General features: G+C 43.3%; 1 protein-coding gene across 1 annotated transcript; it reads right to left on the bottom strand.

The window, feature by feature from the left end:
* Nucleotides 1-2,338: 2,338 nt before the first annotated feature.
* LOC135467597 (uncharacterized) lies at nt 2,339-17,153 on the bottom strand. The gene is made up of 5 exons (XM_064745370.1): nt 16,805-17,153; nt 11,303-13,146; nt 9,376-10,790; nt 8,381-8,991; nt 2,339-2,979 (listed from the first exon to the last, which is right to left on the bottom strand). Exons 1-5 carry the CDS (start codon nt 17,151-17,153, stop codon nt 2,339-2,341), a joined length of 4,860 nt encoding a protein of 1,619 aa, XP_064601440.1.
* Between the last annotated feature and the right edge of the window lie 526 nt (nt 17,154-17,679).

Below are 17,679 nucleotides of genomic sequence, written 5' to 3' on the forward strand. Positions count from 1 at the left end.
ACCATTTCTGTTTTTAGTATTGATGGCTGACATGGTATAGTACCATTTCTGTTTTCAGTCTTGATGACTGACATGGTATAGTACCATTTCTGTTTTTAGTATTGATGGCTGACATGGTATAGTACCATTTCTGTTTTCAGTATTGATGACTGACATGGTATAGTACCATTTCTGTTTTCAGGATTGATGACTGACATGGTATAGTATCATTTCTGTTTTTAGTCTTGATGACTGACATGGTATAGTACCATTTCTGTTTTTAGTATTGATGACTGACATGGTATAGTACCATTTCTGTTTTCAGTCTTGATGACTGACATGGTATAGTACCATGTCTGTTTTCAGTATTGATGACTGACATGGTATAGTACCATTACTGTTTTCAGTATTGATGGCTGACATGGTATAGTACCATGTCTGTTTTCAATATTGATGACTGACATGGTATAGTACCATTTCTGTTTTCAATATTGATGACTGACATGGTATAGTACCATTTCTGTCTTCAGTCTTGATGACTGACATGGTATAGTACCATTTCTGTTTTCAGTCTTGATGACTGACATGGTATAGTACCATTTCAAGGTTAGTCACCTGGCATGGTATTGTTGAGATTTTTGTTTGTTAGTATCTTCACAGCATTTATATTTAGAATTATATTTAATATCTTGTGAATAAACACGTCAGTTTATTAAATATGCTGTCTGATTTAGGTGCTCACAGAATTCTTTGTTAAATGTGGAATTGGTCCATTATGTGGCTAATTGAGTTGTATCTTTGGTGATTGTTGAAACAGTGTGTCATTCATTCTTGATAAATTATACCTGTACATGTAGTTTGCCATTTGCTTTGTTTGTTACCTTTAGATGAAAATTGTGTGCCTGTATGACATATGTTCTTATAGTTGGATATTAATCAAATTTCATGATTGTTAACTAACATATATTTAAGAAAAAGTAATTTGAAGCCTGTATAGCCATTAGTATAGTAGAAATCATTTTGTCTTTTCGAAGGTTCTCTTTCTAGGATTTTGTGCAAGACTGTTTAACCCAGTGCCTTGGTGTTATACAAGCGCCATGTCCATCATGTTCACGTCTTCATTTTCACTTTCATTACTCATACAAAGCAACAATATTGAGCCCAGATGAAACCAAACAGTTCCATTTCTGTCAAACAACAATGCAATTAGTCCATTGGTACTTAATGAGTGTTAATATGACAGCTTCTGTCATATAGATGATATTGTGTATTACCCCTTAAGTGCCTCTGTGACATGTTCATAATTGGTGACACTACTGCAGTCTATTGAGTTAATTGCCAGTAAGTTTATACCTAACATTGGCAGTATGTGAACCATGGGAAATTTTAATTCTGATTGAAATCTTCACCAGATTGCTGTGGGATTTTACATGAAATACCATATTTATTTATGAATCTGACTTTGTATCCTAAAACCCAGAATTGATGTGTTATCTTTATCAGAAACATTTGTCTAATAGCTGAACACAAACCATTTATGCTTCTTGTAAGCTGCATAATAAATGTAACTAGGCAATGGAAATAAAAATGTCACAGCTGAATTGCCTGTTTTCCTGTCTGTTCTTGTGGTGACATTGTAGCTCTATGGTTAATGTGTGTTGTGCATGGAGAGCTGCAGCTCTGTGGTTAACGTCTCTCCATGAGAGGAGAGCTCCAGCTCTACGGTTAATGTCTCTCCATGAGAGGAGAGGTCCAGCTCTGTGGTTAACGCCTCTTCATGAGAGGAGAGCTCCAGCTCTACGGTTAATATCTCTTCATGAGAGGAGAGCTCCAGCTCTGTGGGTAATGTCTCTTCATGAGAGGAGAGCTCCAGGTCTGTGGTTAACTTCTCTTCCTGGGAGGAGAGCTCCTGCTCTGTGATTAACGTCTCTTCATGAGAGGAGAGCTCCAGCTCTGTAGTTAATGTCTCTTCATGAGAGGAGAGATGCAGCTCTATGGTTAACATCTCGTAATGAGAGGAGAGCTCCAGGTCTGTGGTTAACGTTTCTTCTTGAGAGGAGAGCTCCTCCTCTGCGGTTAACCTCTCTTCATGAGAGGAGAGCTCCAGCTCTCTGGTTAACGTCTCTTCATGAGAGGAGAGCTCCAGGTCTGTGGTTAACATCTCTTCTTGGGAGGAGAGCTCCTGCTCTGTGATTAACATCTCTTCATGAGAGGAGAGCTCCAGGTCTTTGGTTAACATCTCTTCTTAGGAGGAGAGCTCCTGCTCTGTGGTTAACATCTCTTCTTATGAGGAGAGCTCCTGCTCTGTGATTAACGTCTTTTCATGAGAGGAGAGCTCCAGCTCTGTGGTTAATGTCTCTTAATGAGAGGAGAGATGCAGCTCTATGGTTAACATCTCTTCATGAGAGGAGAGCTCCAGGTCTGTGGTTAACGTCTCTTCTTGAGAGGAGAGCTCCTGCTCTGCGGTTAACGTCTCTTCATGAGAGGAGAGCTCCAGCTCTGTGGTTAACGTCTCTTCATGAGAGGAGAGGTCCAGCTCTGCTGTTAACGTCTCTTCATGAGAGGAGAGCAGCTCTGTGGTTAACATCTCTTCATGAGAGGAGAGCTGCAGCTCTGTGGTTAACGTCTCTTCATGAGAGGAGCGCTCCAGCTCTGTGGGTAACGTCTCTTCATGAGGGGAGAGGTCCAGCTCTGCGGTTAACGTCTCTTCATGAGAGGAGAGCAGCTCTGTGGTTAATGTCTCTTCATGAGAGGAGAGCTCAAGCTCTTTGGGTAACGTCTCTTCATGAGAGGAGAGGTGCAGCTCTGCAGTTAACGTCTCTTCATGAGAGGAGAGCTTCAGCTCTGCGGTTATCGTCTCTTCATGAGAGGAGAGCTTCAGCTCTGCGGTTAACGTCTCTTCATGAGAGGAGAGCTTCAGCTCTGCGGTTAACGTCTCTTCATGAGGGGAGAGCTCAAGCTCTGTGGTTAACGTCTCTTCGTGAGAGGAGAGCTTCAGCTCTGTGGTTAACGCAAAAGACTCCTACATTATGGTCCTCATGTTCTACATTGAGGAAAAGGTTCTGATCTGAGACAAACCTGGGTCAGGTTATACCATAAACTTTAAAATTGGAACTTTTCCACGCCGCTTGGTTGTCAGCACTGAAGGGTTAAAACAAGGAAAGATGACTGGCTGGCCCTGTGTCAGTATAATGTGACTGGGTGGGGTGTCATGTCTGGTATCTTCGGCATAATACTTCAGTGGCGGCAGGACTTTAGTGGCATGGACTCGCTCTGCCAAAAGACATTGTGTATATATTGTGCATTCATTCATTGATTCATTCATTTATTCTCATCTGAGGTGACAAGTTCGAGTTTGAGGACTAAATACTACTAATCAGACACATGATATACAATATACCATCTCTCTCTAGAATGAATGGGAAAATTGAAGAGACCGAGAAGATGATAATGAAATCTGACATGATCTGACATGAGTATTCGTCTTGTTTTCTACCCCCACCCCCTCACCTCCCCACCTAACAGACTGGTCTACCAACTTCCTTCGCAGAAGTTGCGTAAAAAAGATGTCTTATCTACAGTGATATGTTGCCCGCGTCGCTTACATTCCTGGATAAGCCTGTTGAAACTGCAAGCAGGCGGAGTAAAGGGGTCCTACAAATAACTTCTTTAATGGACTTACGTTTTCTCTTCAGTTTGAACTCCAGCCATGGTTGATGTGTATCTACAAGTGTCGTGTTCCAGTCATGAGGCACTAGTGGGTTTCCACAGGCCACAAACATTACATCCGTTGAAAAACTGCAAACTTACTAAATATTTAAAAAAAAAACCACTTACCAGCTTATATTAACCAACTTATATAAGTGACACAACTCATAGTAAATAGACATATGCCAGCAAGACAGCGATAACTCGACAGTGAAGAAATATTGGAGTCTTACCGGCATAGCACGCAATTGTTATTCATAATTACCTTCTATCTTCAATAAAAACTTACCATACTATGAAACCTTCATCGACAGGTTCTGGTATTGACATTATCAGATGTTAAAAATTTCATATGAGAGACATTGTACGTGGGATGGTCTGGCAGCAACCTGAGGATGATCGTGAGTTTCCACGGTTTTCTGTCCAATGAATGCTTGCCGTCGGCGTATAAACGAAGTATTCTTGTGTACGATGTGAAACACCAATCAAGTGATTAAATATAGTCCTTATAACAGACAAATATCACGGATCAAAGACAAGCACCAGGGGAAAGTGTGAGTCGAGGCCGTATAAACGCTATGGTCAGTTGAAGAAGCTTGATTCCGTCTGCTGACAACCTGTTTTCCCACTGCTTCTAAAGACTTATTAAAGAAGTGACCACAGAAAGTCACAATATATGGAAACCCGAAACTATGTCTGACCGTACCCACTAAAAGGAGCTGACAGAAGATACATATCCACCAAGACGGGAACATCTGTTTTATTTGCGTAAGAATTAACGTTAGATAATTGTAAACAATCTTACGATGTGGTACAATACATAAAACAAGTGCAAAATAACACTGTAGTTCATAACATTTACCGTCCCTAATCTTGGAGTGTCAGGTTAAGTTTCTCAGCCAGGGTTGCTGACCCGCTCCGTGACAACAAGCTCCCCAACATGTTACCGTACACATAAGAAACCCATAAACTTTCTCCATGCCTACAAGAAGCTCGTTATGCACCTGACAGTACATCAGGTACCTGAATCACAACGTCTAGCTCTTTGTGCTCCTGTCAGTACATCAGGTACCCGAATCACGACGTCTAGCTCTTTGTGCTCCTGACACTACATGAGGTACCCGAATCACGATGTCTAGCTCTTTATGTTCCTGACAGTAGGCCTACATGAGGTACCCGAATCACGACGTCTAGCTCTTTGTGCTCCTGACAGTACATGAGGTACCCGAATCACGATGTCTAGCTCGTTATGCACCTGGCAGTAGGCCTACATGAAGTACTCGAATCACGACGTCTAGCTCTTTATGCTCCTGACGGTACATCAGGTACCCGAATCACGACGTCTAGCTCTTTATGCTCCTGTCAGTACATGAGGTACCCGAATCACGACGTCTAGCTCTTTATGCTTCTGACAGTACATGAGGTACCGAATCACGACGTCCAGCTCTTTATGTTCCTGAAAGTAGGCCTACATGAGGTACCCTAATCACGACATCTAGCTCTTTATGCTCCTGACATTACATGAGGTACCCGAATCACGACGTCCAGCTCTTTATGTTTCTGACAGTACGCCTACATGAAGTACCCGAATCACGACGTCTAGCTCTTTATGTTTCTGACAGTAGACCTACATGAGGTACCCGAATCACGACGTCTAGCTCTTTATGCTACTGACACTACATGAGGTACCCGAATCACGACGTCTAGCTCTTTATGTTCCTGACAGTAGACCTACATGAAGTACCCAAATCACGATGTCTAGCTCTTTATGTTTCTGACAGTAGGCCTACATGAGGTACCCGAATCACGACGTCCAACTCTTTATGTTTCTGACAGTAGGCCTACATGAGGTACTCGAATCACGGCGTCTAGCTCTTTATGCTACTGACACTACATGAGGTACCCGAATTATGACGTCTAGGTCTTTATGCTCCTGACGGTACATGAGGTACCCGAATCACGACGTCTAGCAAAGAGAGTGAAGTCTGATTGCAGAAATACACGCCTACAACCATGAGAGTGACGGCTGATTGCAGAGGTACACGCCTATAACTGTAAAAATGACGGCTGATTGCAGCGATACACGCCTATAACTGTGAGAGTGATGTCTGATTGCAGAGGTACACGCCTATAACTGTGTGACGTCTGATTGCAGAGGTACACGCCTATAACTGTGAGAATGATGTCTGATTGCAGAGGTACGCGCCTACAACTATGAGAGCAACGTCTGATTGCAGAGATACACGCCTATAGCTGTGAGAGTGACGTCTGGTTGCAGAGATACACGCCTATAGCTGTGAGAGAGAGACGTCTGATTGCCCACCTATAGCCGTGAGACTGACGGCTGATTGCATAAATACACGCCTGTAACCGTGAGAGAAACGTCTGATTACAGAGATACACGCCTATAACCGTGAGAGTGAAGTCTGATTGCAGAGGTACACGCCTACAACTGTGAGACTGACGGCTGATTGCAGAGATACAAGCCTATAACTGTGAGAGAAACGTCTGATTGCAGAGGTACACGCCTACAACTGTGAGAGTGACGTCTGATTGCAGAGATAAACGCCTATAACCGTGAGAGTGAAGTATGATTGCAGAGATACACGCCTATAACTGTGAGAGTGACGTCTGGTTGCAAAGATACAAGCCTATAACCGTGAGAGTGAAGTCTGATTGCAGAGGTACACGCCTATAACTGTGAGAGAAACGTCTGATTGCAGAGATACACGCCTATAACTGTGAGAGTGACGTCTGCTTGCAGAGATATAAGCCTATAACCGTGAAGAGTGACGTCTGCTTGCAGAGATATAAGCCTATAACCGTGAAGAGTGACGTCTGATTGCAGAGATACAAGCCTATAACCGTGAAGAGTGACGTCTGATTGCAGAGTTACAAGCCTATAACCGTGAGAGTGACGTCTGGTTGCAGATGTAAGCCTATAACCGTGAAGAGTGACGTCTGATTGCAGAGTTACAAGCCTATAATCGTGAGAGTGACGTCTGATTGCAGAGTTACAAGCCTATAACCGTGAGAGTGACGTCTGGTTGCAGATGTAAGCCTATAACCGTGAAGAGTGACGTCTGATTGCAGAGTTACAAGCCTATAACCGTGAGAGTGATTTGCTATGTGCATTAATGTTACTATTCGTTTGAAGGACTTCCTGTTCCTGTTCCTGTTGAAGAGATTAACTCCCTACTCCCCAACACCTCCCCAAACTCCTCCCTCCTGCCCCCCACCTCCCTCCCCCCCCCCAAAAAAAGAAACACGTTTCGGCATGTCAATGTCACAGGAACTATGAATAAGTCCGATAACGTTAACCCCGTCCGCACCTTGGAGCTCAGCATGTACAATCGTCATGCACATATGAAGACTACTGATGTTTATACATGTATTCAAGGTTCTGTTTGTGGCAAGATTCAGGCACCTAGCTGAGACTACGTGAATTATCAGGGAGTCTATTAAACTCATGGCGACCTGATTCCAAAATAAGATCCATAATATCACGAAACTAAAGCAAATGTCTCCGTCGTGTTGTTCGTCGACAGAAGGTGAACACATAATTAATACACATAATACGCTGATGTCAGAAGACAGATGAGCCTTAGTGACTTGGTTTGACATCTGTGTACACATCTGAAGTGTGTGATTCAAGCGTTCGATGAGAAGACTGCATGCATTAATGTCTGAACCGGGAACCAGAATCAAATATCTGATCAGAAGTTGCAAGAGATGGTCTGTTTGCACAATAATGTAGACTCAGATCAAACGACTTTGATAATAATGACAAGTCAAAAGTAAATAAAAATAACAGGCGTATGACAATGTGTACACAGGCACAAGTTTGATAAAAACAAATACTTCAATACTTCAAGAGATACGAGTATACGAGCAAAAAAAAGGGCAAATGACATCAATGGCATTACAAAAAATGGCCATGGTCACCGACAAAAAAGTGTATGTTTCCTTCCAATGCTTAAGTGCATATGGTATAACCTTAGTAAACATTGCCTACAACGTTCAAGGCATAGTGCGTTTACAAAGTAAAGGAAGTACAGGCCTAACGACTCAAACACGATTAGATATAAGTGACATGATGCTTGATGGAAATTGCGCGATGAATTCAAGAGATAGTGTTTTAACAACAGACGGGCGGACAGACTGACTAATGCCGACCATGTGAGGCCTTTAGACGGGGGAGTAAAAATCACTGAGCTCTGGGTAAACTCTGGTCTCCGGGAGATCTCGGCATGTGTTCTAAACAGGGAGAAATTTTGGATGTTTTAGGGAAATGCGCAAGGCCACGGATGTCTCAATGTCCATTACGTAAATGTTCCACATACATACAATGCAATGTACAGGATCCACAATGGTAAAAAGTAAAAAATCCTCATACGTAATGGCTCCACATACGCAACAGCTCAACATACGTAAAAGTTCCATATGTGTAACGTAAAGGCTCCAAGCACGTGACGTAAAGGCTCCAAACACGTAACGTAAAGGCTCTAGGCACGTATTTAGAGATTCATCTCCTTCATCCCAAACCGTCGATCGTTAGCTGCCCTTCGTTGTATCACCCTGGACCCGTTGTATGGCTGCCAAATTCCCCACCACGTCCTGTCCAACGTGTCTCTTCAACTGCTGACGACTGTTCTCAGCCAGTCCAGCACAGTCCAGACAGGTAAGTACTTACTAACAGTCGTAGCTGTTGTTGACGACCGACCCAAGCCCACCAAGCTCCACCTAGACTTGGAGTACCCCAAGTACAAAGGGGCTCCATCAGTGAAAGCAGACTCACTATTCAAATCTTTGTTCGTAATACGGAGACAGGAGGCCGGGTTTTTATCACAATCAGTCTCCCAAACCTTCACAGCCATAGTCTGGAGATTTGATCGAGGTTTCTTGCTGTCGAATCGAGCCGAGGCCACACCTGGCACCACCCAAGCCGAACGCCCCTGGAACCATGCCGAAGACATGACACAAGGTGGCGTGAACGCTTTGGTCATGAGACTGTCGTATTTCAGCTTGAGCAAGGCAAAGTCGTGGTCCTGAGAACGGCGTGACAGGTACGCCGGATGTACCACAATTCCCGTCGCCTTGTTCAGCTCCCGAAGTCCGATCTTCACATGGTAGTTAGGGGACCACGAGGGATCTCGGAGTTTACCCGGATTAGCCAAATTCTTTTCCACACAGGAAGCTGTCGTCAGAATCCACCAATCCGTCAGCAGCACCGCATTACATGTCGGCTTTCGGCGGGAGTTCAATACAGTCACATGATAGTTCTTAACTTCTGATTTATGTCGTCTGCGGAGAAAAGAAGAACATTGTTATAAACACTGTAAGTCATGCACATGCAATTCTATACACTTAGCAATCTCTCGGTACCTGGTGTCGCTGTAAATGACAAGAGACACATTTAACGTAGCATGCATTACAACTGAGTTAAAAATAGGCTAAAATTTGCTCAATTTTCCCTACTGTTCAATAAAATTCTACAAATGACATTGTATTTCTGGTTGACACTAATTACCGAGTTCAAGCCGAACACAGCTTTACAATGAAGTTATTCTGGATGTTGAGTTTGCGTTTTTTGACCTAAAACTTTGGGTTTGACAATAGGTGAATGACTATCTGTACTGAACCTTGATTGAATCGTCGACATGAAGACAGCGATTTATCTGAACTGACCTGATGAGGGCTTTGTCAAAATGCAATCTCCACTTTGACTGGAAGCGACATCCAAGCAACACGCTTTCCTTGCGTCGTGTGTCAGTTGTTTTCCTTGTCTTCTGAGTAACCACTTTTGGTGGAAAAATGGTTGTCGATGTGGATGTCCCTCTGGGATAAACGTTTGGAAACTTTGGCCTCAATGTTTGTTTAGGTTTTAGAGTTGTGAGGACATATGGGCGAACGGCGGGTTGTTTCTGGTCATAGGGCGGGTTGGCGCCTGGTTTTGCCGTGTCATATGTCTCATTCTTGAAGCTCTTGTTACTCAGTGGTCTTGACGTATAGCTGGGAACTCTGTAAGGACGACGAAATCTGTCTGGTCTGGGTGTTAGGGCTGACAGACGGTTAAAGTTGCGCACGTTCGCCCTGTCTCTTAATGGAGGTTTTGTTTGAGGATTAGGGATTGGGGATCGATTGGGTTTCCGCGGGTAGATAGGATTCCGGATCCTAGTTGGCACTTTTGGCGTCACCTTCACGATCTGTCTGCGAGGTGTCGTTGTCCCCACCGTGGGAGAAGGTATTCTGTGAAAAAGAGAAGGTGGGTTCCACCATGTTTCTGTACCTGAGTTATTGCCCTTATCATAGTCGTGTTCATAAAGCCGTGGTCCACCAAACTCCCCTTTCTGATTACGTCTCTCTTTGTCAAACTCCCTCTTTGACGAGTAGTTTTGTGATGTGCCTCTGGTAGAAAAACCTCTTCTTGCCTGCGGTCGCTTAGTAGTGAACTCTCTTGGTATTATAGGCCTTCGTGTTGTTTTCCAGCGGCGTCTCCCTGGATAATGGACATCGCTCCTCTGAGTCGGCCTGGAGGTAGATATCGTTGGTCTGGGCCGCTCGGTGAAGGGTTTCCTCCGGTTAGAACGAGACCAGGGACTAGGCGTAGTGGTTCCTCTAGAATCAAACGTCCGACCTGAGAGTCCCGAACCACTGTGGATTCTAGAACGATCACGGGAGTCCACTAATATGTTTGGCCTGGGGGATATCGGTATGAAGCGTTTATTCGCACGTCTTAAGGTGTCGACAAGCGGCTTGGTTACTCCGGATTTCTTTCTCACACGATTCTTTTTGGAACCATGATTTGCGTTATGGTTTGAAAGGACGTTGCGATTGCTGTATTTTGACCTCGGACCCCCCTGGTATTTTGACCTCGGGTCTCCCTGGTATTTTGATGTAGATAGAGGCAGGATGTTCCTTAGCGTAGTGGTTAACATGGGGTTGTTTTGATGCACACGGGGATAACGACTCTTTGGTGCCATTATTGTCCTGTCTTGGCTTGGGTAGTTATGGCGCTCCTTAACAGGAGGTCTGATGGCGGGCGAGCCTTGCCTTGCCACGGGAGAACTACAGGTAAAGTCAGATTGGCCCAGGGATAGAATCTGAAAGACATAAGGCATGGGTACGTGCACATAATAGATCGCCTTTACCTAGGGCATTTTTGGTAAATGTACAGAGTTCAAATGTGGTAAATATATAGAGTTCAAATGTGATAAATGTACAGAGTTCAAGTGTGGTAAATGTATAGTGTTGTTGTGACTACATTCTATACCCTGTAGACCAGTTCATAGGTGGACATACCATTTATAAGCAATCTTGGTTTATCATTTATTTGTAACCATGACAATCAATAACACTCGTAATACGACAACTTTATCAAGGAATTAACTATTTTATCACAGACTGATTGGTTTATCTGAACTCGCTTGAGTAGAATTGCTTTAATGTGAGAAGTCATGTAACCAGGATAATGGTGTGTGCTTTGGATGGCCGTGAAATACTCCTGATGGTATTGGTATCTTAGGTATGCTACTGTGTTTAACATATACGAAATCCTGTAGTGTTATATCCCCAAACCATCCTCAGCATATATTAACTTTGATATCACACTCACTCGCTGTCCCCTAAGCTCTCTGGGCTGGTCGCATGCCAGTTGATCTGCATCTGCCAGCTGGAGCTGCCAGATGGGGACGAGATATCGAAACCAAGACAAGTGACAGTCACACAGCCACGGATTCTTCACCAGACTTAACTCCCCTCCTGTGGCCATGCTGTTGCTGATGTCACTGTGAAGACTCTTAAGTCGATTCTCAGCTAACGATAAGTGTTTCAGGCGTAGTCCAAAAGATGGGGATGCCTTCACTTCGGAGAGGTTATTTCTGCTTAAATCCAAATGACTGAGTGAAGAACTCGGGAAGAGACTGTTCATGTTAACATAATGGATGGAATTTCCACTGAAATTAGCCCTAACCAAATTAGGAATTTCATGGAAAAGATCCTTCATCAGTAACGATAAGCGGTTTTGTTGTGCGTTTAATTCGTCAAGACGTGTAAGGCCTTTCAACACAGTGCCAGATAGATCCTTCAGCTGGTTATAACCAACATTTAAATGACGAACATTTTTTAAGGAAGAAAATATTCCACCCCGAAGGGAGGAAAGCAAATTGTTATTCAAAAGCAGCGTGTTCAGTTGTTGTTGAGAATGGAAGGCTTTGCCATCGATGAATGTGATGTGGTTAAAAGCCAGGTTGAGGAATTTCAAATGAGGAACAGTGCGGAAGCTCTCACCGGTTATTGACGATATCTGGTTATGTTGAAGGTTTAACCAAGTCAGCTGTGACACAAATCTACTGAGAGAAACTGCTAAAGAACTATGCTCAATTGCATGTATTTTATTTCTAGCTAGATTTAGCTCCCTTAGCTTTCTCAATCCTGAAAACGTGCCGTTGACTAAATCCGTTATTCCGTTTCCAGATAAATCCAGTTTCTCCAAGGCATTGAGATCTTTGAAGTTTTCTCTGGAAACTGTATCTAGGTTATTGTTCGAAAGATCCAGTATTTTCAGGGCAGACGGCCGACCAAAAACATCTCTGGCGATCAGAATCAGTTTGTTGCCGGCCAGATTTAGCTCCGTCAGTTTGGGCGTCCCGTGAAATGTTCCTGCTGGTATTGCACCGATGTTGTTATAGCTGAGGTCTAACCTACGGAGACTGTGGAAAGAGTTCAGGGTTCGGGCGTGTATTCGGATTATCCGATTTCCTGACAAGGACAGATCTGACAACATCCTAACCACGGTGAGACTTCCAGGCCCCAGGCTACGTAACCTGTTACCATTCATCGACAGCTTCTGCAGCTGAAGGGCATGGGAGAACCAATCTGACTGAATGCCATCAAACATATTGTCATCCATGGATAACTCTCGGAGATGGCGGTTTCTGGCAAACACAGTTCTCGGTAAATACGTCAGGTTATTGGAGGACAAATCCAAAATTTCGAGATTCCTTAGTGAATGAAATGTGTCTATATCCAGAGATCGAATCTGATTTTCATCTACGTAAAGTTTCTTCAACCTGGGCACGTTGTCCAACAGACCAGACGGGAGGATGTGAAGACCGTTTTTGGACAGCCTTAGCTCTTCTAAATGATACAGTCCTTGGAATGTTTGAGTTTCCAACGATTTCAGGTTGTTATTCTGCAGATTTAACAAAACCAAGTTTGGCAAGTACTCAAATTCGGCCGGACTTATATACCTGACGTCATTCCCAACAATGGACAGCTCCAGTAAATCACGTGAACGCATGAAGGCGCTCTTTCTGATTGTGGACAGCTGATTGTTTGAGTGTATAGCTGTTCCTCGAGCGGCAATACTGCTTGGTTTGTGGGGATGACCATAGGAAATGGAGTCACGTGACTGATTGGACTGCCCTTCCTCCCCAAAAATTGACAGCCGAATGATATCTGCAATATAAAGGTTAACAACTGAGACTTTTGATTGGTCCAATACACAGCATATGTTTTTGCCAATATCAATCATCGTTAGGGATTACATGGAATAGATATGACTTTATATACTTGGATTTCAGTGTAGGAAACCAGATCTATTTGTGGTATTCGCTAACATATTCAGAATTCTCTAATTTAAACTTTTAAAATCAAGACGAAAGAGATTCTTCGACAGTTTAAATATTTCTATGCTTACTGTGTTATGCTCTTGCTTAAAGGGAAAAGAAATAGTCCACTTCTTAAGACAAGTCTAACAGTAACAAGTAATCATTCTGAAAGATGATTTAACGTAGACAGCGTTTGACCAGACTTTCAAGAAACTGTATCAGCTCAGTTGACAAGAATTTACCAGCCTGCAGGCCTATGATCGGCATTCTGTGTATGTAAGCTTCATGCTGAAAATCTTTGCTTTACGTGCGATTCTGAAGATTTGGAAGAGTATTTTTAACCAACGTTTTATTAACAAGTAGTAAAAGAGGTCAGTACGGCCTGGTGGTGGAGCTATAAAACCTCTCAGGGAGAGTGAGATATCCGAGACGGTAGATACGGGAAAATCTGATTAATCCTAACTCTATTTTGCCAGCGTGGAGAGTCAATGTGCCAAGTCGGGTGCTAATCCGGCATCAGCACTGCACCACGGCGAGGTGTAGGTAACTAGCCATCTAGGCTATATAATGTACTTAGGCATAAAATGTTGGAGGTATTTAATCATAAGGATATGTACCTCAGACTGTCTGTTATCACTTAGCAAGTCAGTGCACGGAGAGGCGATGATAACGAGGCGTTTTTACCTGGGCTGATACATAACGCTCCCCTAATCATATACGCTAACCCATGTAGTCTGTGACTATAAATACGTAACTAAACGACTGTATCTAAAATGGCTGCGTGGGAACAGGCACATTTACCCGGGGAGTTGCTTCTTGCTTCAATGGTAAAGAAGATTTTAGGTTTTTAATTTATTTATTTATTTGATTGGTATTTCACACCGTACTCAAGAATATTTCACTTATCCGAAGGCGGCCAGCATTATGATGGGAGGAAACCGGGTAGAGCCTGAGGGAAACCTACGACCATTCACAGGTTGCTGGTAGACCTTCCCACGTAGGGCGGAGAGGAAGCCACCATGAGCTCACAGCGACCGTACTGGTGAAAGGCTCGTGCGCCGCGCTGGCGTGCTAACCATCTCGGCCGCAGAGACCCCAAGTTTTCACACAAGAATAATTAAACATGTAAACATTATGACAGATGCTTTTATGGCGTTAGCCTTTGATTTAATGACCCTGAAATGATAGTACTGGAAAAGTGCCAACGTGTGAAGAACATCCTTGGCATGGATATTCCATCTTATGCAAGTGATAATCAACACGGGTTCGTCAGACGTCTGTAGTTAAATCATTCTGCAATTTGTTGTAATTAACAACCGTGTGGCACCTTGTTTATGTCCCGAGAAGTCGTTACACTCGTAGGGTAAACTATACCCTTTTTTCTTTGGGTTAGAACTCCAAATCTGTCTACAGCCAACTAGATTTGCTTGCCGTTCGCTGTATAAACTGTACTAAAAGCGGCATCTAGCGGAACTCTAATGAGATTTAACTGTGTACATTTAAATGAGGATAACAGTGGTGTTAGCAGAGCTCTGCAGATGACCGGCTCGTCTGAACTAATGACCTACTGCTGGCCTGCCAAACAAACCCGATCTCTGCTAAAAGCTATGCAGCTGTCATCCATGTTGAGAATCCTGTTGACTTACGAACATAAAGATACAATAACGAAATGTTTACGGTACTGTTCAAAAACCTGAATGCAATTTTATATTTTTCTGAAAACGCAAACCATCATATGTCGCATATTGTTACATGATGTAACAATTTTGTCATATTATGTTACGCGTTTGGCATGGTCATAATTAGGTCTGACTTGATGAACAATAGAACTGCTAACTGTTACAGGGAATAATTCAGTAGGAACATAATGATAACAATAAAACATAATCTCGCACGGGAATTCAGAGTGTAACAATATTAGATCATGAAACTAGGTCATTGCTACATGCGCAGTGCCACACCAAAAGCTGGCGCAATTATCCAGAGAGACCAGACATATGGGGAGCTTGAAATCGTCCTCTGGCCAGTTTATATCATTGTTCTACTGTGTTAGCGCGAGCTTGGCCTCCATTGCCATATACCCACGACTCTTGTGATTCCTGAAGTAATAATGTAAATGTCTGTGTTCTATGCCACAAATTCTCAACTCGAGTGTTCATACTCTTTGTCTCATACACCACGCACGCCCCAATTTTCCCCACCACGAAACAGTTACAACAAATCTGACTCCCTGATGTTTACCGGTGTAGGTCACGAGAAAAGACAATTAGAGTCATCTCTTGCTGGTTACGATGCTCGTTGTCAGTTTGTTATTTGACTGCTCTTGTATGTGGCACTGAAGAACAGTTCACTTCTATGACAGTTTGCGTTATGGGCTCAACCGTCCAACACATCGGGGAAAAAACTCCATGCTTCTCGGAGTTGTGACCTAGGTCTAAAAAGGGCAAGGGACAGGTGTTCCAGACGAACAAGACAATTCTAAAACAATGGGGGTATTGGGGAATATTTTATTCCAAGCCGTGATCTTCGGTGGAATCAATATAAAGGTCGGATGAATTATACGTATTGGTGAAGTAAGAAGAATTCTAATCTATGCATCGAAAGAGACATTCGTAAACCAGTCGTCAACGAATAAGAACGTTCTAGGCCACTAATCACGAGGCCAACTCCCAAAATGACGTATGACACGAACCACCAAAGAACTAAGAAAGTATATAAAATACGACAAATAGGACAGAATCATGCAAAGAGAAGCAATCCACAGTTTTCAATAATATTGGAAAGAGGCAAAGAATGTTAGGCGACGGAGTAAAATCAGTATTCAAATCGTGTACCATGCTAGAATATCAATTGTCGATAACAAACTATGTATACCAGTTTTATTGCTTTATTGCAACTGTTGAAATATCCAACGTGACGATTTAATTCAACACGATGAATATCCGTTTCCTGGCCTCGGGTTAAGCGGAATTAGACATAATCCCGAAGCAGAGCGTCCAGAGAGATTCTGGACGCTCTGTCTATATTTACTAACGAGACAATTATACTCATTCTAAAACTTAGGAAACTTGAATTAAAAAAAGTTTGATGAAATACCCTCGACACACAAGTGTTTGTAGTAATGACTTGTGGCGTGGACTGAAATCGCCACACAACACGCAGGATCTAACAAATGCCACAAGGCGAGATATGTTCACGCCATATGCAGGACCCTTCGGTATATTGCTGTCCAAGAGAGGATAATTTACAGTGTCAAAATTGAAACTCTCCTACTTTGTCCTAAAATCTGCGAGAGGAGAAATCGTTTTGGTCCTGCACAAACCGACAACAAAATATTTGTAAGATAATCCAGCCCTGGTGTTGTGTAGGGTTTGTTTTTGGAGTACCTCCAACAAACAGTCGTGGTCTTTCAAATACCATGGCTGTTTTTTTTCCAAAATACAAATTCAATTGATACCAATGCATGCATTCTTTAACCAGACGTGTATCACACATATAACACTTACCTGAAGGTATGGACGAAGGCAGGTCTACCAACCCCATACACATCATGTCCCGGCCGGAAACGGCCCGGCTAGACCCGGACGAAAAGTCTCTCCGGAACCAATGACCTTGATCAATGGCGTTTTCCAACATCCGGATATCAGCCGGAGACTTGAGGTCCTCCCACCGTCTCAGCAGTTCATGTCCGGGCCGGATCTGCGAACAACGACAAGCCAAGGGACACTGCATCGGCCTGTTGGTGTCCGGGGACATCTTCTGGGGAGGGCTGTGTCTATAATTCTGGGTCGCCACAGTGGAGGTCAGCAAAACTAGTCCTAAACATGCCCACATCCCTGGGTAAGCCGCCTCCATTCTGGACGAATAAAACAACCGTCACACTTTGTTCACGTTCACTTCACTTTTTGTGCTCAGCTAACATGTTGTCATGGTATTGCTTTCCAAATTCCAGAGACGCCAGCAAAGTTTGGTGGAAAACCATCAATATGTGCATATGCCTACATCATGCGCTTGATTGGGCTTATTTTTCTTGCGCTCTAAATTCCCCAGCTCTTTTGAGAGTTTTTGTGATGGTGTGTAGAGACTCTCAGAGTAAATGAAGCGTTCTCCTGTATACAGTTACACCATTGCACTGTCGGTAATAGAAATGCTTACTGGGATATTTTTGAAGCTGCCCAGCGTAGAGAAATTTTAGCCCTTAAAGGCCGCGCGGCAAATGAAAGAACCACTGAATCCTTGTGTAATAAAGCAGAATATATGGAGCCAGTAGCGGGGCATAGCACAGCGGGGAATTCCACGGGGCTCCTGTTATATCAACAATTCTTCGGGTCTCATAAGTCCGGAGGCCTCCCCTAAAACATTTATCACTGAGGGTATTCCC

The sequence above is a fragment of the Liolophura sinensis genome, chromosome 6, assembly GCF_032854445.1.
Source record: "Liolophura sinensis isolate JHLJ2023 chromosome 6, CUHK_Ljap_v2, whole genome shotgun sequence".
Taxonomy (NCBI): Eukaryota; Metazoa; Mollusca; class Polyplacophora; order Chitonida; family Chitonidae; genus Liolophura; species Liolophura sinensis.

Bases quoted from the DNA above. Each gene is read 5' to 3' on its own strand.
- LOC135467597 (XM_064745370.1), bottom strand. From the start codon at position 17,153: ATGGAGGCGGCTTACCCAGGGATGTGGGCATGTTTAGGACTAGTTTTG. The intron at 8,992-9,375 runs GTCAGTTCAGAT...TTTTCTCCGCAG, and splicing joins TTTGACAAAGCCCTCATCAG to ACGACATAAATCAGAAGTTA. The intron at 2,980-8,380 runs GTAAGTACTTAC...CGTTAACCACAG, and splicing joins AACAACAGCTACGACTGTTA to AGCTGAAGCTCTCCTCTCAC.